Here is a 24,024-nt window from a genome sequence, read left to right on the forward strand (position 1 = left end):
GCTGTCTGAGTTCATTTTGTTGAAGAAGGTAAGTTTGTGGATGTTTTATGAAAATTGCCATTAAAATTTATTAGAGCGTTTGATGAGTGATTTTTTTTAGTTGTTTTGAAGATCATTTCTTTGTAGAGCACCTTCTTTCCTAGGTGTTTTAGACAAATGTGATATGATTGAAGTTTCTATAAGAATTCCTAATTATTTTGTTTATTGAGCTTATTTTAACGAATTTCAAGTTTGTTGCTGTGGATGAAGTAGTTTCTTGTCTTCAGTTGCAGACTCTTTATCCTGTCCTGTTATACAAAATGTTCTGCCTCTCAAGTCCAGCCCAGTAGCACCCACGGTTTTATCTGCAGTCCCCTCGGCAAGAATGCCACCCCCGGCAAGCCACCCAGTCGAGCCTGTGGCCTCAGTGACACAGCCATCAGAGCTGTCACAACAGAAAGGTATTTGAGAAATTTATTATTTTTTACGTATATACTCGCACGTAACACACTCATTCAAAGAGCTGAGTTTAAAAAGTCAAACTGTACTGTAATTGTAATCCATAGCAAATATGAAAAAGCGTAATTTATAATCCCAATCCAGATACAACTATTGTCTTTTCTATGTATGAACTTCCAGTGTTCGATTATATACTTGACATTGTTACAATCATAATTTACATACCATTTTGTAGTTCGCTTTGACATTTATCAAATTATATACACAGTTCTTCATCTATCTGTAGTCTTCATAGCTATTTTCATGGCTAATAATCCATCGTGTTGATGTATTATGGTTTACTAATCCATTCCTCTGTCATGGGGCATTTAGTTCCTATTTTTAGGTTATTTTAGTTTCTTTTAGTAGGGTAAAGCAACCAGGATTTCCTTATTTAGTGACTCTCCATGTCCTATTTGATGATTTCAGCGCTTGTCATTATTGATAATAGAAAGTAACCTTTGGCACAATTTAAGAAATGAAAGGAGTGAAAATGAAATTGTAACTCACACTCTTACATCTTTGACAGACTCTATGGTTTATGTGTCTGTTTAATATTCTCCATGTGTTAAGTAAGTGACAGGTAATAAAATGTGTTGTTTTGACTGTTTCTCCACATTGTCTTTTCTTTTGGCAGTATTCCTGATTACTTTCTGTGTGGCTAAAATTCCTAAGTATTGATGTTTCAGGTGAATATGCTGTATTTTTCATGTGATCAGAGATGACTGAACTGTTTTCAGGAATCTATAGTTTGTCTTTCCAGAACAATCACTGTAATATTTTAGAGACTGTATACTGTGTAATGACAGCTTCTAATTTTGGGTATGAAGAATTTTCTCCCTTAGGTCCTCAAACTCAAAAAAGGAAAAAACATCATAAATTCTTAGGCTGATCTCACTGTTTACATATATTGAGTGTTTATGTGGTCAACAGAGGTCTTTCTATAAATTGATCAGATTATACATTATAAATTTTCTTATTTGGCTTTATAGGAATACAAACTGCAGCACCAAAGAGTGTCCATTGTTAAATCCCAGAAAGCCAGTGGGTTTACTGGGAACAGAATCTAGTTCTTACAAGCATTTGCCTTTGAAATGAAGGGCTCGTAGGAAAGTTTTGATGGTCATAAACAGAAAAATCTTAAGGGTAGGCCAACGCCCTAACTGAATGAATGATGTCTTTTTATGTCTTCTATATCGATGGCTGCCTCCCATTTCTTAAATATCTTGCTGTTTTTGATCCTTTACATTTGTCCCTGCTGGTTTTTTTTCTTCCTATCATATTTTCTTTTGAGTGTCTTACTTTAAATACCATCCTACCATCTTGTTATGAGTATTATTTTGTAAACCACTTTCCTGCTAAACAATCATAATTTTTTCTTTTTCTTAAAATAGATTTTGAAAAAAGAAGATGCTACCATTTACTGAACACATAAAATGTACCAGATAATTTATATTTATTATCTCATTAGTTCCCATACTAATCCTATGACATAGGTATTATCCCTGTTTTACGGATGAGAAGAGTGAGATTCTGAGGTTAAGTAAACTTGCCTGAGACTACAAGTTGTAATAAGTAAAGGAGCAAAAGATTTTTAACTTGGGTCTCTCTGCCTTGTGTTCTCTCTTTAAAATAAGGCTGAATTTTTTTGTTGTTGTTGGGTGTTGACAAGCTCTTGATTTGCCAAAGATAAGCTCCTTGTTTAAGTAACAGAAAAGATAATGCTGGAGACATTTGTAGTTTTTATTGTTCCTTTTTCTTAAGTAAGAGGTTGGTCTCTGTGTCTTTGATAGATCTAAGGCAAACAACCTAATTGTTTATGTGAGTCGGGGCTACCACACATGGTTGTGCAAATTGTTAGTTTGTATGACTGGAATCTCTTGTGTTTGTACAGTGCGCCATATGTACAGATGTGCTGTGGGCCTCGTAAGACTACTAAAACGTTCATACTTAAAAGAGATTAGCCTTTTTCCCTCCCAGGTGCAAAGATACACCCTTGCTTAGTTGCTCTCCTGACTAAGCATCTTTTCACTGGTTTTTAGAGGGGAGACTTCAAACTTTTATTTTTATTATGCGTGTCCCCTAAAAATTTTTGGAAAAAACTGCATAACTACTTGAACTTTTTTTTTAGATTGACACCTAAAATTTTTCATCAAAAATTTAAATATTAATAGTTGTAATTTTGTCATTTTTAATATGTATGTTGAATTTTAAAACAAAGTTGTTACATTATTCTTTTAAATGTATTTCCTGGAGTAATATCTGTCATCATCTTTTCACAAAATACCCAAATAAGCCCTTCTTTAACATTTGGAAAGTTTACATGTTTCGCTTTTCTCTTTGAAGTCATATCTCCTCCCCTGAATGTGATAATGTAATATATTCTAAAGCTAGAAACTCTTCTATCATTCTGTGCTTTTCTGCCACAAGAATATTGAAATTTTAAAATGTCCTTTATTTTTTATGACCATAAATCTCTAAATGTTACCCTTTAACATTAAGCCATTTAAGATTAAGCTATCTTTACAATTTTTATTGTTAGTATAAAGTTGGTAAAAACAATGTAAATATCATGAATTTTGATATTATTTATATGAGAAAGTACATTTTTAATTGGACCTATATCTTTCAGTGAAATGAATGGGCTCTCTTTCCCCCCATAGCTTTGTATCTGGGTTGTGTATGATTCATTGTTAGAATATGATAGGGTTTGGATCAACTTCATTCCTAGTTTACATTTTTATACATATGATTGACAAGAAACCTTGTACACATGAAGTAGGTTAGAATGGCATTGGAAGAGTTCTGTTAAAGCAATATTGTTCTGTTTTGCTTTGTTTTGTTTTTAATCTTTTTAACCTTCTGAGTTACATGTCAGAAATTGTTGTTAGCTTTTATTTTCCAGGTTGTAGATAGTTGCTAACATTAATATTACTTTCACGTAGCAGTTTACAATTTGCAAATACCTTTAACTTTTTTTATCTCACTTGCTCACCATGTGGTACAGGCATATCACATCTCACCTTTCTTTTATAAATGAAGAAATTGAAGCTGAGAGAGGTTAGGTGTCTTATCTAAAAACCTACAGACTCTCTCCAAGGGGAGCCAAGACCCAGTGTAGACCTTCTGCCTTCAATCCCAGTATCAGCAATTATTCAAATTATTGTGAATTTCTTTATACCATTTGTCAGTATAATATCTTACCATACCCTTTAAATGTGTTTTTATCAAAAACATCAAGCTGTGACGTAGGTCATTAATTTCATGGATGATATTGCCACATAACCTAATGGGCAAAAATAGTCCTCAAAATATGTCAGAGTATATACTAGTAAGTACTAATAGGTTCATTTACGGGTAAATATTTTTTTGTTTAAAGGATGTAGAAAGTAGAAACATTTTATAAAATATAATAAAGTAAGCGTTGACTGTAAGTATTTTATGATCAAATAGATTGTAAAATGCTTTAGTGTACATCTCACGTTGACTCTGAAAGCAATCGTGTAGAATTTTTATCAGTGAGTTTTATCCAGTGTATCTTGAAAAATTAGATAATCCTAGAAAATGTTCTATTTGTTTTTATAAACATTAGCATGACTGAGTGTACTAGTCAGATTGGTGGAGGGCTTTTTTACTAATGACTTCCTCTAGGGACGGGTATTAAGAATAGCTGAATAATTGTTGCTAATTAAATATACACAAAACATGTTTTTATAGTTTAGTGATAATAGTTAACACTTATTTAGCGTTTAACGTATTAATACGTCAAGCACCATTCTAAGCATTTTGAGATACATTAAACTCATCTATTTAATCCTCACGACAACCATTTGAAGTAATGCCCCATTTTATAGATGATGTAAGGTGAAGAAGAGAGATTAATAACTTGCCCAAGGACACACCAGCATAAGTGACAGAATGTGGAACTGAATCCACAGTCCCCACCTTCATGCACAATGTCGTGCTTGCTTTCTCTGCTCAGTATTTCTGTTTGTTTTTCCTTCATTCTCACAAGACTCTTTCAAAAGCAGTGGGTTCTTTAACAGTAGTGGTCGGAGTCCACCAAAAGGCAGAGTTATTTAATTAAATAAATTTATCATTACTCCTACCATCCTACTTTTCATTTTTCTGAACTAAGAATCTGTCACTGAGAACCAATTCTGTTTCTATTAGTAGCATATTTTATCCTTAACTGAAACATGCCTGTCAAAGCAAAAGAAAGTCTGTAGATTTAGGGTACCTTGATTAATCCTTTAAAGAAGGAGGAAACTTCCCCATGAGCACTGAGAGGTTTGTACACATTAGATCAATGTGTCCTAGAAAGATTTAAGATGAGAGTTAAGTTTGTGTGTTTCCTTTGCCAAGTGAGAGAAAGGCTGTTGTGAACACAGGCACTATTTTAGGTGGGTAAATTTTAGGAGGATAAATTTTAGGAAAGAGTACTTATGGAAATGATACCTGAAAATTAATCCCCTTAAAATGATTCTCCTGTGGGGACCCTTGAGAAGTTATCTAGTGTATGTACCTACTTTCCAGCTTGGGAAAGGTAATAGTTGTTCAAAAGTCGGAACTCCTGAATTTAAAAAAAATCTAACCTCCACAAGGGATTTGTGGTTAGTTTGATTTATTCCCAGTATAGCTGTATCTAGGGGACTGTGAAGATATCTTCTATGAGACAGCCCCAAGGATATGGTCTACTGGAAAGTTTTGCCTGAAGGTGCTTTAATGGAAGGCAGTTTAAGCCGGGGCCCTGTAATAGCAGCGCTCTTCATCATGTTAGATTCTATAAGGTGTTTGTTTCCTCCTAGTTTACTGGATTCCTACCTTGGAAGTGCTGGTTAAGATAGGGAAATTGGAATCTAATTTCCCTCTCCATTTGGTGGCAGCCATGGTGGCGGTGGTAGGTAGTTGGTACTCCATGCACATTTCTACAGGGGGCTCAGGCTGAGCTCGGGGAGAGGATGTCATATTCCACCACTCCATATGTTTGATGTAGGTATCTCATGCATAGATTCTGGCTCTTACAGAGGGTCTGCAGAGAGACACTTCCGGAAGTGCTCATAGCCGTTCACCTATCCCAGAATGGATGACATGGCTGTCCATCCCTTTCTGGCTGTAACTCCCCACTTGCTGTAGTCGGTATGTGCTGCACCTAACCCAGAGTAGGGCACTTAAATATGGAGTAATTATTATTCTGGAGCTCTTGCCATTCCTCCGTGGATTAACTAAAATGTCACCTTCTTGTCCAATCAATATTCCCAAGCATTTAACAAGAGTTTACTTGGAAAACAATTGTAGGCTAAATTCTGAGCATATTAAGAGTCTTAGCTGGAGAAGGGGTTAAATATTGACGCTTTAATCTCTAGCACTTTTTAAAACAAATAGGACATGGCTGGGCACGGTGGCTCCCGCCTATAATCCTAGCACTCTGGGAGGGCGAGGCAGGAGGATCGCTCGAGGTCAGGAGTTCGAGACCAGCCTGAGCAAGAGTGAGACCCTGTCTCTACTAAAAATAGAAAGAAATTATCTGGACAAGTAAAAATATATATGAAAAAATTAGCCAGGCATGGTGGCACATGCCTATAATCCTAGCACTCTGGGAGGCTGAGGCAGGAGGATCGCTTGAGGTCAGGAGTTCAAGGCCAGCCTGAGCACAAGCAAGACCCCATCTCTACTAAAAAATAGAAAAATTAGCCGGGCATGGTGGCACATGCCTGTAGTCCCAGCTACTCGGGAGGCTGAGGCAGGAGGATCACTTGAGCCCAGGAGGTTGAGGTTGCTGTGAGCGAGGCTGATGCCACAGCACTCTAGCCCGGGCAACAGAGCGAGACTCTGTCTCCAAAAAAAAAAAAAAAAAAGCCACCATACCCAAAATGAATACACATTTAAAAAAAACAAGCTCTTCACGAAGCAAATTGTACCTTTTTTCAGGAAATGAAAATTTAGGAATGTTGTGTGACATTTTGTTAATATGGTTCATTGACAACCACAATAAATAATATTACTCTAGTCTGTCTTATTCGTAGCTTTGTTCTTGTCATTAAGTAGTTGCTGTATAAAATTTTTATCATTATATAGCCATCTCATTTGCTTCCAATTAAGCACTGGCTATTTTTCTAATAATAAGTGAAATAAATCTGGTCTCATTCAGTAATTGTGGAGAAAGAGAAGAAAATATCTATTTTATGACACATATAAACCATGCCCTGTACTTTGGTTAGTCAGTCAGCAACCTGCATATTCAGTCATGAAAGAAATGGATTTTCTTCTGATTTTTCTCCTACTCATTGGCCTTGCTTAGCTCAACACAATAAATGGAATTTTCTGTTTCTTCCTATTATATGCTTACATATATGTGTGCTTTTTAAAGTGCAGTGCTAATTGTGTTTTGCGAAAGTACTCCATTTTTAAACAAGTTCTTAAATTGAAGAATTTCTTTTCTATAAAGCCTTTTTACTATTAACCTATTTTGTCATAAACTTCTAGTTTATTTAACTCAAAGTCTAATATTAGTCAAATTTTCATTTTTATTAGGCTTTTGTTAGAGGAACATGCCACTCTGAGTTTGGTCTTTCAAGGTATCAAGTGTGTTTTTTGTATTGCCTGAACCTATTTTACAGTGATTTTTACTTTCTGAGATGAATTTGTGGTAACTGCTATTTTACCTACTTATTAAAAGATATTTCAACAAAGCTAGCAGATTTTTCTATGACTTTGTTAGTCCCAGTGGGAAGATTAAAGCTTTACTTATCTGCAGTTTAACCTTTGCTTCTCATCTAAACTCAAATTTTGCTCTTCAGTGGCTTTTTTTCTTACTGTAGAGATGAGTTGTTTGTCCCTGCTAATCCAAAAGGTCATCTGAAAAAAACAAGGAAGAGGACATAAGAGCACTGCCTGGGGACTTGGGTGGGGCAGGGCTTTATTATACTTCCAGTGGTGTGAACTGTTCTGGAAAACCCCCACTGTTTCTGGGTTTTCTTTTTTCTTTCTTTCAAAGTAGAGCTGTAAGATCTTCCCGCAAGGATTTTCATTATGTAGTGTTTTCATTTTTAATTAAGGTTATTTTTATTTTCCCTCTTAGACATCGTGTGGATGTTAATGTTTGAAGTCCTGATTCTACCAGATTAAGAAATAGAAATACGCAATCAACTTCTTTATCATGCAGTTACTAGTAGCAGTTATTGTCCCTTTTCCCCAGAACTGGCCCGTTGGGGGCATCTCCCACAGGGCACCAGCCTCAGTCGCCTACTTCGGACCCACACGTAGGCACTAGGACAATGCTGATGTCGCTGGCTGTCTCAGAAAACTGACTTTTCTGTAATTGTAGGGCCACCGATCGTGAGTTTGTTTTTTTTTTGTTTTTTTTTTCTTGAGTATCTTCTGTGAGCCGAGAACTATACTGAATACAGTTCTCTTCTTTAACTGTCATTCTTTTTCCGTTATGGGAACTGAGTCACCATCAAGGTGCCATTAGGGGAGGACGGTGCCAAGTTTCTACACGTGTTTCGGGTACTGTGCAAATTCGCTTGGGCAGAAATGATCACTGCCTACCAGGAATGCACAGTGCCGAAGGGAGTGTACCACCAGGGCCCCAAGTTCAAAAAAGGTAAACGTGTACAGAGCTCCGGAAAACGTCCAGAGAACTTTGCTGCAGTTTTCTAAATATCAGTGTAACACATGGTACTTTTTTCCGCACTTAAACCAGGTCATATGAAAGCTGCTTTTACTAAACAGCTTTGCAGAGATTTTCCTAACGGTTCTAGTTTTGGTAATGAATTTGCTAATATCAATGTGCATGCTGGGATGTGCTTTGGAATGTCAGAGTTCTTTCTCACTTTTAATGCAATGTCAAAAGTTTATTCCTCGTCTTTCTTGTTGGTTTGACTCTTGTGTTTGTGCTTTCCACTTTGCAGGCATGCAGTATGGTGACTATGTTAATAATCAAGCTAGCTCCGCACCAACTCCCTTGTCATCAACTTCCGATGATGAGGAAGAGGAGGAGGAGGATGAGGAAGCAGGTCTGCTTTAGCTTTACACCAGTTCTCCATCTTTTCCTACTCAAGTTTTCTTTTTATTTCCACAGTCTCACTTAGCCTTTAAAAAAAAAGTGTGTCTTTGAAGATGTAGCATGATGAACTCACTAGGTTTGGGTTATAGAAGGTGGGGTCACTCCAAGTGTGTGTTTTGTTTTTCCTCCTTTGGACACCTCGACCATTTTGTAAATAATAGAATACATCTTTCATGATGGTGGAGTGCTCGCTTCTTTCAGAAATGCATTTCCTCCCATGTCACTCGCAAAAGAATGAGTCCTGACTGAAGCTTTTGGCCAACGATTGCTCTAGCACCCTTTGGGGAATAACGTTTTATTTTCTGCTTTGCATGCTACTTTCGTCTAATCAAAATGAGCCATGTGGATTCGATAGTGGTGACAGAGAAATAATAGGACAGTGTTTCTGTGACGGCCTCCTGGCCCTTCTTGTCATGTTTTTAGAAGGCCCAGAACTTGGAGTTATTTTCCCGCTTCATGAAGTAGGGGTTCCTATCTTGTTAGTTATATGTCACAACCTGTTTCCTATCTTTTTCTGCCTTTGTAGAACCCTGCTGAAAATTAAACAGTTCAGTTCCTTGATCAATTCCAATACAGTTTGAGTATCCCTTTTCTGAAATGCTCGGGACCGGAAGTCTTTCAGATTTCAGATTGATTTTCAGATTAGGGATGTTTCAACCTGTAGTTTAAGACTGAACCAGTAAGTGACGATCTTTGAAATTTACTATAAATGACCATGATTCTCCTTTTGGTATTTTTATTGAATGGGAGCATTTGTTCTGTAAACAATTTTTCAACCAAAAATTTCTATTTTCTCTGCATATTTAAATATTTAAATCATCTTACATGATTTGAGGGGGTAAAAATAGTGGGGGCTGGGGGGAAGTAATTTTTCTAACTCTAAATATGTACATACCGATCTACCTTTCTGAAATTTTTTATAATTTTTTTATTTTAACATAACTTCAAACTTACAGAAAAGTTGCAAGGAGAGTAAAAGAAACTCCCATATACACTTTACCCAGATAAACCATTTTTGCCCCATTTGCTTTATGATTCTGTCTATATATTTTCTTCCTGTACCATTTGAAAGTAACATCATGAAGTTTACCCCTAAATACTTAAGTATATATTTCCTAATTATTAGGACTGTGTCTTTCATAACCACAATACAATTATCGGGAAATTGAACATTGATGCAATAATGTCTGATAACACAGTCCAATGTCAAGTCTCAACAGTTGTCTCAATTAGATCTTTTATCACTGTTTTCATGGTCCAGGATCCAACATGGGATCACGCATTGAGTTTAGTTTTCATGGCTATTTCAACCCCTTCAATCTGCAACAGTTCCTTAGCCTGCCTTCCTCTTTTTTTGACCTTGACATTTTCAAAGAGTATAGGTCAGTTTTTTTTTGTAAAATGTCCCTCAATTTGGTTTTATCTGATGTTTACACGTGATTAGATTAAGATCGCGCAATATTTTTTTTTTTTTTGGCAAAATTACCACTAAAGTAATGTTGTGTTCTCAGTTCATCCTATCTGAGACACACGATGTCCCTTTGATCTCATACTGTTGAGGTTAACTTTGATCACTTGCTTAAGGTAGTATCTGCCATGTTTCTGCACTGTGAAGTTGCTACTTTCCCCTTGAAATCAAGAAGCAATTTGTGGGGAGATTCTTTGAGACTGTGTAAATGCCCTGTTCTTCATTACACTGTTACCCATTCGTTTTAGTATTCTTTGATGACTTTCAAACTCAGATAGTCCTTCTATATTGATGAGTTGGGGTTTTATTGGTCGCCCTGCTGCGACCCCAGAATGGACCATTTCTCCAAGGAGTTCTGGCTCCTTTAGTGGAGGAAGGTATTTCAGAAACCAAGATCTGATGGCAACGTGTGCTTATTTTTACTGAGGAGTCCTTGTTCCCAGGCCCCGAAGTATTTTTATGGTGTATATATTAGTTATATCCTAGCTACACCTTCCTTTTCTATCTTATGGTCCTTATTTTGCAGATTTCAAAAATGTGTCATTTTGTATAATGTCATTACTCCCATTTTTGTTCTGCTTATAATAAGGTACAATTGTTGAAAATTCCATTTGCTTAGGTAGAAAAAAATCAGAAGACCAGAAAGATTTAGCATTTCTGGCTTCTCTCCTATCACCTTATCCTGTTTAACAAATTTTTTTATTTAATATATTACAGATTAAAAATTCCTGAGTTCTTAACTCAAGGCATTTAGACTTTAATAATACCTAACATTTCTGAGCACTTACTGTCTTCCGGTCCTAGCACAAAAGAGCTAATATGTCTCTCTGGGTTTTTGTTTAAATTTTTCTAGATTCAAACCCTGACTTTGTCACTTACTAGCTTTTTGACCTTAGGCAAGTTTTTTATTTTATTTTATTCTATTCTAATTTTTTTTTTTTTTTTTTTTTTTAGAGACAGGGTCTCACTGTGTTGCCCAGGCTGGTGTCAAACTCCTGGGCTCAAGTGATTCTTCCGCCTCAGCCTTCTGAGTAGCTGGAACTACAGGCATGGGCCACCACGCCCAGCTTAAATTTCTTAAACTCATTAAGTCTCAGTTTACTCATCTGTAAAATGGGAATAATAATAGTAACAATTACATATAGTTGTTTTGAGGACTGAAGGTATCCTTTTGTGAAGAGCTTAGAACAGTAAGTATCTGGCAAATGGTACGCACTCAAAAAGATTAGCTGTCATTACTCACATTGAGATTGTGCTCTTATCTCAGTTTATTCTTCTCAACAATCCTGCAAGGCAGGAATATTCAACTCTGTTTTACAGATGAGTTAACTGAGGCCTGAACATGTTAAGTAACATTGGCCTGTGGTCGCACAACTGCCAAGCAGCAGAGTGAGGACTCAAACTGAGGTCTCTCTGCAGAAAGGTATCAAAAAAGAAGGTGTGTCTATCTCTAGTGAGAGACATAAACCGCAGGAGCAGGAGGAAAGTAAAGAGCTATGACAGTAGTCCCTGCAGCATTACTTACATGTTGTCTTACTCCTGGGCCTCTTTCGTTATGCGGCAAAATAATAAGATTATATTATTGATATTTTTACTAGAATCCAGGTATTCCCTGTCCATGGTTTTTTAATGATATTTTTGCCGGTTGCAAATTAAAGAGACATTCTGAGTGAGGGGTGGGAGGGGAAGAAAACCTAGCTTTAAAAGGGATTTTAGTTTTATTTTTTAAAACCCTGGCCAGTTATAATAATTTTTTTATATAAAGAGGTTTCAAAAAAGTGGCTCAAATGGGTGTGGGGATAAGTATCTAACAAAGGACAGATTTGGAATGCCCTACTTTTTAAGCATCGCAGTGATTGAACAGTGATGAAAAATCAGCTAGCAGATTTGGGAATCAGAAGTTATTAGGTTAGCAGTGTTAAGTACTAAAGAAAGTTTGGTTGAAATCTTAGGGGGGAAAAGTGGATTTATCGATCAGGAGGTTCTTGTTTTGTTTTTTCCGCCTCTTTGTAGCATTCTTTGGGGACAGGGAGAGGGAAGAGAGGAAATGAAGAACATTTCCTGAGTCTCTTTCTGATATCTGTTTAATGTATGTCTGCTGTACCTGCTAAATCATAATATTAATAGCAGCCCTGTGGAGTAGGGATTGTTAGAAAACACGTTACTAATGAGAAGCATTAGTAACATTAGTAACATTCTCTCAACTAGTAGGTGATGGGCATACACTTTTTGCATGGTGGATTTTTGTTTTTGTTTTCATTTTTTTTTTTTAGACAGGGTCTCTCTCTGTCACCTGGGTAGAGTGCAGTGGTGTCGTGATAGCTCACAGCAACCTCAAACTCTTGGGCTCAAGCCATCCTCCTGCCTCAGCCTCCCAGATAGCTGGGACTACAGGCATGCGCCACCACACCCGGCTAATTTTTCTATTTTTCACAGAGCCAGGGTCTCGCTCTTGCTCAGGCTGGTCTTGGACTCCTGGCCTTGAGTGATCCTCCTGCCTCGGCCTCCCAGAGTGCCGGGATTACAGGCGTGAGCCACCGCGCCCGGCCTTTTTCCACGTTTTATGCAAATGATGAGAAAATAAAATCTCAGATTATCTAGTTAATTTCGAGTTGAACAGCATAGTAAGCACATTGCCTCAGTCGATCCGTGTTGCTTGTCTTCTAGAGAGAGAGCAGCTGGAGCCTTTTTTTTAAAAGGCTTAAATGCTTCCTGATGATTTCCCCCAGCTTCAGGAATTCTGAGCTTTTCTTTTTATCTATTCTTGTCCTTGCTTCCTCACATTTCACCCCCCACTTTCTTTCAAGGGATGACCTAGAGCCAGTGAAAGAATGAGGGGAAATTCTCTCCAAGTACTACATTCATACTCTGTCCCCATTTGATCCCGGAATATTTGTTATCGCTAATTGTAGTGTGAGGGGACCGAGGCAGCCTGGAGCTGTCTACGGTTTGGGAGTGGGACAGGCACCAAAGCCACTCCCTCCTTCATCTGAAGCCAGCCGGTCTGTTGCCTGGTGTCATGGTTTCAACATAGTAGCCTAGCTCAGGCCGCCAAATGACAGGGAGGCAGACACCATGTATGATTACAGTACAACTTGAAAGGTACAGTAATTCGGGGTTGACAAAAACCCCCCTATTTATAGGAGAGGAAATTATTTCCCCTTGGCATACAGGAAAGGTTTCACAAAGGATTTGAAATTTGAAGGGCAGGTAGGAATTTGCCACGCAGAGAAAGGAAATGTAGGCTGACAGAGCAACATGTGCAGCGCGTAAACACAAGAAAATTTGGTGTGTTGGGTGAAGGTCGGTAAGTTTGGTGTAACTGCATCCATCATAAGGTAAAAGAGGGAGAGTAGTACAGGGACAGGTGAGAGATTCAGGTGAGTGAAAAGGACAAATTTTGAAGTTCCTTTGATGACAGTGGGAAGGCATCTAGACCTAAGATGGTGGGGGAGAGTTTTTCTTGATTAGAGAGAATGTCGTGGTGTTTTTTAGTAACAGTTTTATTGAGATAAAATTCACCCACTTAAATTGTGTTCTTTTGCTGCTTTTAGTATTTTGACAAAGTTTGACAGTCATCACTAGTATGTAATTCCAGAACATTTTCATCACCCCAACGTGGAAACTCTGTGTCATTTGGCAGGCGCTTCTCCATTGTACCCTCCCCGTGCTACCCACAGCTCTAGCCAACTGCTAATCTCCTTCTGTCGCTTTAGATTGGTCTGTTTTGAACATTTCGTATAAATAGGTCATAGATGTGTGTTTCTGTGACTGATTTCTTAGCATAATGTTTTCAAGGTTCATCTACGTTGTGGCATATATCAGTGAGCTTTTTATTGTTGAAGGATATTACATGATGTGAATAAATCACATTTTCTTTATTCATTCATGAGCTGGTAGACATTTGAGTTGTTTCCGCTTTCTGGCTCCTGTGACTAATGCTGCTATGAACATGTGTCGCCAAGTTTTTGTGTGGGTTTATGTTTTCATTACTTGCAAGTGGAACTACTGGCCCAAAACTCCGTATTTAACCTTTTGAGAAACTGCCAAACTATTTTCCAAAGTGACTTCACCATTTTGTAATCCCATGAGGGTTCCAAGTCCTCGACATCCTTGCCAAAACTTGCTTTTAACAGTCTCTTTGGTTATAACCATCTTAGTGGATGTGAAGTGATATCTCCTTTTAACTTGCGTTTTCCTAGTGGCTAGTCATGTGGAGCAGCTTTGCATTTGCTTGTCCGCCATTTGTTTACCTTCTTTAGAGAAATATCTGTTTAAATCTTTTGCCCATTTTTAATTCGACTGTCCTTTTATTGTCGAGTTGTAAGAGTTTATTCTATATTCTGGATACAAGTCCCTTATCAGATATATGATTTGCAAATATTTACTCCCGTGGGCTGTCTCTTTACTTTCTTGGTGGCGTGGTACCTTGGGAGGACAGGTTTTAATTTTGATGAAGTCCAGTTTATCTGGTTTTTTTTTTTTTGCTGCTGCTTATGCATTTTATTGCCTAACGCACAATCATGAAGATTTACCCCTACTAGAGTCTGAGAGTTTCGTAGTTTCAGAAATTACATTTAAGTCTTTGATCCACTTTTGAGTTAATGGTAGTGGAAGATGTAAGGATGGGGTTCGACTTCATTCTTCCGTATGTGGATATGTTAATATCTAGTTGTTCCTGCACCATTTGTTGAAAAGAATATTTATTCATTCCCCATTGAAATGTCTCGGTAAAGTGTTTGGTTTTATTGAGATAAAATTCACATAACTATTTTAAGCTGTATAATTCAGTGGCATTTAGTATATTTACAGCGTTGTGCAGCCACCAGCTCTATCTAGTTTTCTGTAACTTTGTGAAGGACGAAACTAGCTTGCACTAGATAGAACTAAATATTATTTTTTTATCATCCCAAAAGAAAACCCTACACTAAGCAGTAGCTCTCCATTTTCCCCTTTCCTGATCCCCTGGCAACCGTGAGTCTACTTGCTGTCTCTATAGATTTCCCAATTCTGGATAGTTCATATAAATAGAATCATACAATACATGCCATTTTCTATCTGGCTTCTTTCACTTGGCAAGTTTTCAGGGTTCATTCACATCGGAGCATATATTAGTACTTCATTACTTTAGATGGCTAAATAATGTCCCATCGTATAGATATCATCTATATTTTGTTTATCCATTCATCTCTTGATGAATATTTGGGTTTTGGTGTGTTGTTTTTTAATGCTGTCACTGCAGGACTTTTGACCTTATGTATCAGCACTCTGCTGTAGTTAAAAATTCACAAATACAAGGAACAAAACGAAAGAGCCGTGACTGCCCCCCCATTCTTCAGTAAGAGGGATGGGATGTCTGTGCATCAGTTTTCTATTTGTCATGAAGAAGTTCCTTAGCAAATATCAGTGTCTTCCACCTATTTCTTATTTTATAGGCGGCTTCATATTCGCTATCTCATTAAAGCCTCACAAGAACATTGAAAAGCTCACACAGAACATTGTAAAACTTGTTCTCATTTTGCGGAAGGGAATATTGATGATCATAATTAACCTACAGTTACATAGCAAGTAAATGACAGAGACCGACGTAACTGCACAAATGACGTTAACTGTTATGCCCTGAGTCGGTATGCCTGATTCTCACGGCATCCAAATTATTCAGTGAAACATAATTATTCACACCTATTCTTTTTAGATCACAGTTGAGAACCCCGGTTATAATGTTGGTGTTAAGAGCCAGGGATCACCTGTACCCAGAGTTTTGTCTTGCTGAGAAACAGCCCAAGGTGTCTAACCCAAGAGAGGGCCCATGTGTGTTGTGGTTTTTATTCATTAGTGCATTCTCTAGTGTATCCACCTAGGATAATTATAGGTTCTCAATGAAATATCTGTTGAATGAATGAAAGAAATATATTGTATGTTCTACTGTCCGTGTGACCTATCACCAGAATCCATAAAGTACCATGGAACTTTTCCTCTTAATCTTACAGGTTTTGAATGAACGCACATAATAAAAATTCTCACAGCCTAACACTTATTAGAGCCTTTCATTTGTATTTCCTTATTAAATACGGCAGATATTACTTAATCTCTATCCTGCAGATGAATAAACTGAGGCACAGAAAAGCTTAGCAGCATGCTAGGTGACAATCAAAGCCATAGACCCTCTTTTATTAATACTTCATACAGATGTGCTGTGTTATAAAAGTCATTAAAATGTAATTATCTTAAAATGTCCTAGTACTGATGAGATTTGGTAGATGGAATCATTCAGGTGTGACTATGTTAACGTTTCGGTCAACCTCAAATGCGTATTTATGTGTTTGACTACTTCTCGTATTTGATGTCTCTCTTCTCTGAGATACCTTGCATGTGCTGAACTGAATTTTACCCCATTCGTCAGCTTCATCTTCTCTCTCTCCCACTCTCACCCCCCGTTCTCATTAACAGAAATTCATATGTGGTTTTTTAAATGTCTTTCATGAAACATTTTACTTTTTTACTAGAGTCAGGAATTTTCCTAGTTCAGGAAAAACATCTTTGTGAAAATTGCCAAAGGCTGCTCTAAAAGTTGTCGTTTTAAACTTAGTAGGTATTTTGGTTTTCTCTCTAGGTGTGGACAGCTCTTCCACCACAAGCAGCGCTTCTCCAATGCCCAACAGTTACGACGCGTTGGAAGGAGGCAGCTACCCAGGTAATTTGTTGTCTTGTGCTTGCTCGATGTTGGTTTTAGAAATTATCGACCTTCAGTTGCTTTCAAACATGAACAGACATTGCATGTAATCAGGAGGCTACATTTTTCTCAGTCTTAACTTAATAGTGTTAACTGTCACATAACAACTTTGCATTTGTTTCTGGGAGGCAGAAGGACTTTTCAAAATTTTTGTTATCATGTTCTTTATCTTTTTCCTCTTTCTAGAAGATTTTTTTTTTTTTTTTTTTTTAAGGAGATGGGATCTCACCGTATTGCCCAGGTTGGTCTCAAAGTCCTGGGCTCAAATGGTCCTCCCGGCTCAGCCTCCTGAGTAGCTGGGATCACAGGCTTGCGCCACCATGGCTGGCTTAGAGACTTAATAGTGAATAATTTTCCTCCTCTTTTTTTTTTTTAACTACCTTTTTTTTTTTTTAATTTTTATTTTATTTTTTTTGAGACGGAGTCTTGCTGTGTTGCCCAGGCGAGAGTGCCGTGGCATCAGCCTAGCTCACAGCAACCTCAAACTCCTGGGCTCAAGTGATCCTCCTGCCTCAGCCTCCCGAGTAGCTGGGACTACAGGCATGCGCCACCATGCCCGGCTAGTTTTTTTCTCTCTATATATATGTTTTTAGCTGTCCATATAATTTCTTTCTATTTTTAGTAGAGACAGGGTCTCGCTCTTGCTCAGGCTGGTCTCGAACTCCTGACCTTGAGCGATCCTCCTGCCTCGGCCTCCCAGAGTGCTAGGATGACAGGCGTGAGCCACTGCGCCCGGCCCATGGACTTTTTATATAGATGGCAGGGTCAGATAAAAGACAGGTTAGAAAAAAGAGTGGTTGGCACCCTTTGTATTGCTTTGCTATGTTTTCTGCTTCTGAGCCCCATTCCTACTGAGAGAATTTAAAAAAAAAAAAAAACCATTAGCTATGTGTGTGTCTGTTAGAAATACCAACTGAAGTACTTTTATTGGTGAAGTGATAGGAAATACGAGGTTTTCTTATAAATACTCCTGTAAAAGAAAGATGGGGTAGAACAACATGTAAAACACAATTAGCAAATTGTTGCTCATTATAGAAGCTGAGGGATAGTATATGAGGTTCATTATTCTTTTCTTTCTACTGTGTGTGCTCCAAATTTCTCACAACAAAAAGTGCAAAAAAAGGAAAAGGGACATGCCAAAGGTTTTGGATCACCCAGGAGTCAAGACTATAATGGTGTGTTTCTCCCTTTGTCAGACATGCTTTCTTCATCAGCCAGCAGCCCTGCTCCCGATCCCGCCCCCGAATCCGACCCTGCTCCGGCTCCAACTCCAGCCTCCACTGCTGCTCAGCCTTCAAAGCTGCCCAAGCCTTTTGGCTACGGCTACCCGACCCTCCAGCCCGGCTACCAGAACGCGGCGGCTCCCCTGGGTGCCGGCGTGCAGCCCGGCAGCCCTGCGTACTCGGGGTTCCAGCAGTATCCCCAGGTATGTTGTGTGTTCGGTCGCCTGAAGTCACCGTGCAAGCTGCAGGACTTACCCATTCCGCCAAGTCCCCGGGGACTCAGATGGGTCCTAAGTGCAAACACAGATAAGCCCGGGAAGAACCACAGTCAGAAGCCTCACTTTTACCCACGTGCAAAGGGGAGACATTGGAGATTTTGTGCAATGGAATGATACCTAATTTACACGTTTAGAAGATCATTTTGGCTGCTGTGCGAGGAATGGATTGGAGATGGGAGGACTGGAAAAGACAAAAGTAGAGGCAGGGTGCAAATTGAAGCTTTGCCACGACCCAGGAAATAGATGATCGTCCCTAAGGTGGCATCAGTGACATAATGAAAAGTGAGCGGATGAAGGTGACGTGCTCATGGGTTGGCTGTGGTTGGCAAGAGAAGGGAAAGCTTCGGGAGTGACTCTAGGTTTTGGCAGAGCAGCGGGGCAGAGAGTGGTGTATTAGGTCATGAAGACAAAGGGAGGGGTAGCTCTGGGAATGGGAAGTGAGTTGTCCCTGTTACATTAAAATGCCTAATAGACTTACAGATGGAGCCGCCAAGCAATCAGTAGTTATCAGCGGTCACTGGTCAGGTGTGGAGAAATCATTACCAATTTTTAGTTCAAGCAAAAGTGCACACGGTTGCCTATTTCTCTATATTACTAAGTATACCAAGAATTATTTTGTATGAGCAAAAATATTTTTTTCATAATTATTGTGTTTCTTTACTGAAATCCCTGTTTATATTCTTTCACCATTGTTCTGTATATCTAAGAAGCGTAAGTCTTCTGTCTAATGTATATTGCAGTTTTTCCTTAGCTTGACGTTTATTTTTAACTTTAATGATACTTTTTGACCTTGGAGAAATGTTTAAATTTTATACAGTCATATTATAATTTCTTTTGTTATTGCTTTTTACCTTTGTTCGTATCCTTTAAAGCATTAATGATCTGACGTTTATAATAATATTGATGTTGTTATTTTGAAACTATTTTAGTATGCTATAGGGTAAAATAAGTAATGCTGTTACCATTAGGAACCAAGATTTTTAGCAAGGGAGAAGCGAGATACAGGTATAAAATCAAAGAAGTTAAATTAAAATTTCGTCATCTTAAATTTGAATTAGATATATCAATGTGAACTCATTATTTTCTCCTAAGTAAGAATGTGTACTTTGTATCTCTCCCTGTCGCAAATGTCTGGAAGTAATAAGAGCACAATAGTCATGAGCACATTTATCACCCAGATTATGGTTTCTAGATACCATCCCTACTTAGAAGGAACCAAGATTCCTTTTTGAACAAATGACTAATCCTGGGTTTGGAGGAGGAAGAGTACAAAGTGTTGTGTGAGAAAGCCAGGAAGCCAACAAACACTAATAGGTTCATAGCAGAAGGACCCTGGGGCCGGCTTGAAAGGGTCCTCACTGGCCAAATACTGGGTAGTTCGAATATCATACGAATGACTGTAATTTGAGTTTGAGTTAACAAATAGCCATGAATTCTTGATAATACTAGAAAGTATAGGAGACATAGAAAAAATAAGCAAAGCAAAACTCACTGAACTCCATTGCACATTTCTGTGGCATCGACTCCTTATTATGAAAACAGGCAATTGAAAACCAGCATTTATCCTGCCTTTCCAGTATGAACTGTACTCAGGGAAACCAAATTGTTGATGTTGCTGAAATTTTGTTGCAAGGTTTAATCTTGCCAATAAGATTTAAACTTATTCAGTATTTTTGCTTTGAGTTTTTTTCAGGTATGCTTTAAATTGACTGCCTGATTGCGTCATTCTATCACCAAGCCAGATTTAAATTTTCTTGCCTCTTTGCTTTTTGTGTGTGTTGAAATTCTATAATAGTATAAGCCATTTTATGTATGTTTGTTCTTTTGTTTTGTTTGAATTGCTCTTCCAGCAGTACCCTGGCATGAGCCAGCTGTCCTCCAGCCTGGGAGGACTGAGTCTTCAGAGTGCTCCCCAGCCAGAAAGCCTGCGACCTGTGAACCTCACGCAGGAGAGGAATATTCTGCCCGGGACTCCTGTCTGGGCTCCTGTCCCTAACTTGAATTTAGAGCTGAAAAAACTAAACTGTAGCCCAGAGTAGGTATTTGTTTTATCGTCTTTCTTAAGTAATATGCTTTGATGAAAACATTGTATGACTGTCAAAAATAGCAAAAGTACTATGATATTAATTTAGCCAGGAGGCTGAGGCAGGAGGATTGCTTGAACCCCAGGATTTCAAGGCTGCAGTGAGCTCTCATCACCCCAGTGCACTCCAGCCCAGGCAGTAGAGTGAGACCGTTTCTCTTAAAAAAAAAAAAGGAAAAAAAAAAGCAGAAAAGAAATATCATTAATTCAGTAAATATTTCCTGAATGCCTTGTAAGTTAGGTGCAAGACACTGTTTGTATGTGCTGGGGATAGAGTTGTAAACAAAACAAAGTTCCTGTTCTGTGGGGTCACAGAACTTATATTCTATTAGGGAAGCCATACTATGAATCGTCAAGCTAGAATATAATATCAGCGTGTTACAATGAAGAAAAAATAAATCAGAGGAGGGAGTGAGGATAGAGGGGGACTCTTTTTAGTTAAGGAATCTGGACAGTTTTCCCAAGGAGCAAACTTGGGAGTAGAGATCTGACTGAAGGGAGAGGACGAAAGCCACGTGGCCTCTGGGAAAATGTGTTCCAAGCGGCACGAAGAGCAAATGTGAAGGTCCTGAAGCAGGGACAAGCATGGTGTGTTGCAGGGACAAGCATGGTGTGTTGCAGGGACAAGCATGGTGTGTTGCAGGGACAAGCATGGTGTGTTGCAGGGACAAGCATGGGTGGGTTCCAGGGACAAGCATGGTGGGTTCCAGGGACAAACGGCAACTTGGACGGGTCTTGTAGTAACAGTGGTTGGTGAACAGGTGGAAAGGGACAGTGAGCAGGAATAGCATCGGTTACCAAAAAAGCAGTAAAAATCGGAGGCCTTTTCACTCGTATTTTCACCCCTCATCACATCCTCCAGGCTGGCCACAGTGGAGTAACTAACTCCTCTCCCGAGTGTGCGGTGCTTTCCCACCATGAAAATGTTGCCTCCTTAATTTAGGTCTTCTGACATATATTACACATACGCCTGCTTCATCAGAACCTTCCTTGCTCATTTATAGTTGTGATAACATGCCCAGATGATTGTCACTCATGCCCCTAAATGTTCTCAGTTGTCTCGCCTACATCAGTGTCTTTTCCTGAGAGCTCACGTTCCCCACGCTGTTTGTGTTCTTTGCAGTTCATTTCGGTGCACTTTGACGAATATCCCCCAGACTCAGGCTTTGCTGAACAAAGCCAAACTTCCTTTGGGATTGTTGTTACATCCCTTCCGAGACCTGACGGTAAAGTAACAGATTTTAAAATATTTGTGGGTACCGACGTGTATGCTGTGCACCAGGCACTCAGATTTTGCATTTTCGTAGAATTTTCTTCCTCTTGTTTTGTTTGAAGTTAAGAAATAATCATTTCGGTCGCATTCAACTCTGCAAACGTTTTCTGAGCACCTGGCTTTGGGACGGGCCCCTACACTAAGCAGTGGTGACAGAGAGATGATTAAATCGCTGACCTTGCCCCCCAAAAGTTCTTATCTAACAGGGACAAAGATGAAAAATAATTACGGTGTGGGGTATTAACACATGCAGTTAATCGCGTTCTATGAGATATTTAGATAGTGTGCACAATATGAGAAGTCATTCCTTCTGGGCACACGGGCAGAAATTCTCCATATGTGATGAAATCTGCTCTGGATTTTAAAAGATTAGTAGTTTTTGCAGTTAGAACGGCCATAGCAGGTAGATATTAAACCCAGAGGAAGAACCAACAGTAGTGTCCAATGAGAGAGGAAAACTGATCGTTCCTTAACAATTTCAATAACCTTGTGAAAGGGAAAGCCCAGCACTTCAGACCTGTTGAATAAAAACATTACTTGTTTTAGGTTTCTGCAGTCTATTTGGTTTAATACGTGGCTTGCTGGATTTTTATACATCCTTCTGGTATTTCATGCAAGTACATTGAATGGAAACTAAATTTTTAAAACTTCAGAAATAATTTTATTCGGAGATGTTTTATTTGTACTTAACAAGTTGCATTTCTCTCTCACACTTTATTACTGCTGTGGTTTTCTACCCTTCCTCCTGCTACTGGGTTTCTTCTGCTCTCATTCATCCAAAAAAATATTTATTGACCACGTATCATGCCAGATGCTGGGGGTGCGAAGGTCAAGAAGCTTCCTCGTGGAGCTTCCTTTCCTCCGAAGAACTATAGAAAGGATCACCAGGAATAGAAAGTAAAATAATTATAATACGCAATAAGTGCCATGAATTTATTCATTCAGTAAATACCATTTAATGACCTACCATACTATCAAAATCGTAATCTCTAAACCAAGGCAGTTAATTTCCTGTATACATAGATGAGAGTTTTCCCTAAATGCAGATACCATATGTGATACCTTCTGGGAGTAAATACACCAAATTGTTAACAATCGCATCTCTGGGATGTAGAATTCTGGGTAATTTTTTTTATTTTCTCATTTCCAGTTAACTTTATTTCCTGAATTTTTTTTTTTTTTTACAAAGGATATGTAGTTGTGTAATAAAAACAGTATAGGTGAAAAAAATTAAATGCAAAGATATAAATGTTCATGTGTAGCCAGAATGAAATATCCTAAAATGACAACAGGGATTAATTCAGGGACATACTATGGGATCTCTTCATCTTTTTTCATATTTTTTAAATTTTCTGCATTGAATATAAAGTTCCTTTCCCAGACTAAGCATAGGGATGTATTTTTCACAAAGGCACGTTGTGCTTGGCCTTCTCGGCTCTGCTCCCATCGGGACGACTCTGGCTGTCTATCGAGCCCTGGCTGATAGTCTCGTGCAGGTGTAGTCAGTCGGCAGAAACAAAGACATTTTTATATGATATTTGTTTCTCTCGCATGGTATTTCTTGAGTCCAGCTGATCAGCTCTAACTTACGTTATTTTCTTGGCCAACGAGGCTTTACTTGTTAACCGGTAACTTGTATTACATTTGGTCTGACTTTAGTGTTATCTTATAGTTTGTGATAAGAGAAGGAGGAAACTTGATAGTTGCTTGTGTTGCTCAGCACATCCCTGGACTTTATTAATCCATGTCAGCATAAAACTGCACAAAACACGACTCGGGTTTCTGTCCTATATGTGGAGCAGAGCAGCACGTGTTCTGTTTTCCCCTTTTTTCTGCTACAACATCTTTATTTTATTTCCTAGCAATTACCGGTGATAACATCAAATACCATCGTGAGATGCCGCTCTTGTCGAACTTATATTAACCCTTTTGTGTCCTTCATCGATCAGCGTAGATGGAAATGCAATTTGTGCTACAGAGTTAACGATGGTGAGTTTCAGATTCTTGAAATCAATGTTTTAATACTAATTTCAAAACTTTTTGACATTTTTATCATTAGCTGGTTTCTCTCCTCATTGCTATCTTATTTTATTTATTTTTTTTGAGACAGAGTCTCACTCTGTCACCCAGGCTAGAGTGCCATGGTATCAGCCTAGCTCACAGCAACCTCAAACTCCTGGGCTCAAGCGATCCTCCTGCCTCAGCCTCCCGAGTAGCTGGGACTAGAGGCATGTGCCACCATGCCCGGCTAATTTTTTCTATATATATATTTTTAGCTGTCCATATAATTTCTTTCTATTTTTAGTAGGGACTGGGTCTCGCTCTTGCTCAGGCTGGTCTTGAACTCCTGAGCTCAAACAATCTGCCCGCCTCAGCCTCCCAGAGTGCTAGGATTACAGGCATGAGCCACCATGCCCGGCC

General features: G+C 38.6%; 1 protein-coding gene across 6 annotated transcripts in view; it reads left to right on the forward strand.

Annotated features, from left to right (window-relative positions):
* Positions 1-24,024, forward strand: part of SEC24B (SEC24 homolog B, COPII coat complex component) — a 57,369-nt gene that overhangs the window by 15,391 nt on the left and 17,954 nt on the right. For 2 of the 6 annotated variants that reach the window (XR_006731475.1, XM_045537465.1), the window contains exons 3-9: positions 267-440; positions 8,391-8,495; positions 16,627-16,707; positions 17,943-18,172; positions 20,098-20,282; positions 21,454-21,556; positions 23,466-23,592. Coding sequence is in view for 5 of the 6 variants with exons in the window: in XM_045537465.1 (XP_045393421.1) it covers positions 267-440; positions 8,391-8,495; positions 16,627-16,707; positions 17,943-18,172; positions 20,098-20,282; positions 21,454-21,556; positions 23,466-23,592 (1,005 nt within the window). In the remaining variant the exon portion in view is untranslated. Of the gene's footprint in view, positions 1-266; positions 441-7,836; positions 8,084-8,390; positions 8,496-16,626; positions 16,708-17,942; positions 18,173-20,097; positions 20,283-21,453; positions 21,557-23,465; positions 23,593-24,024 lie in introns of those variants that run through there. The other 4 variants (XM_045537466.1, XM_045537469.1, XM_045537467.1 and 1 more) reach the window with 4 other exon arrangements.

The sequence above is a fragment of the Lemur catta genome, chromosome 26 (assembly GCF_020740605.2).
Source record: "Lemur catta isolate mLemCat1 chromosome 26, mLemCat1.pri, whole genome shotgun sequence".
Classification (NCBI taxonomy): domain Eukaryota; kingdom Metazoa; phylum Chordata; class Mammalia; order Primates; family Lemuridae; genus Lemur; species Lemur catta.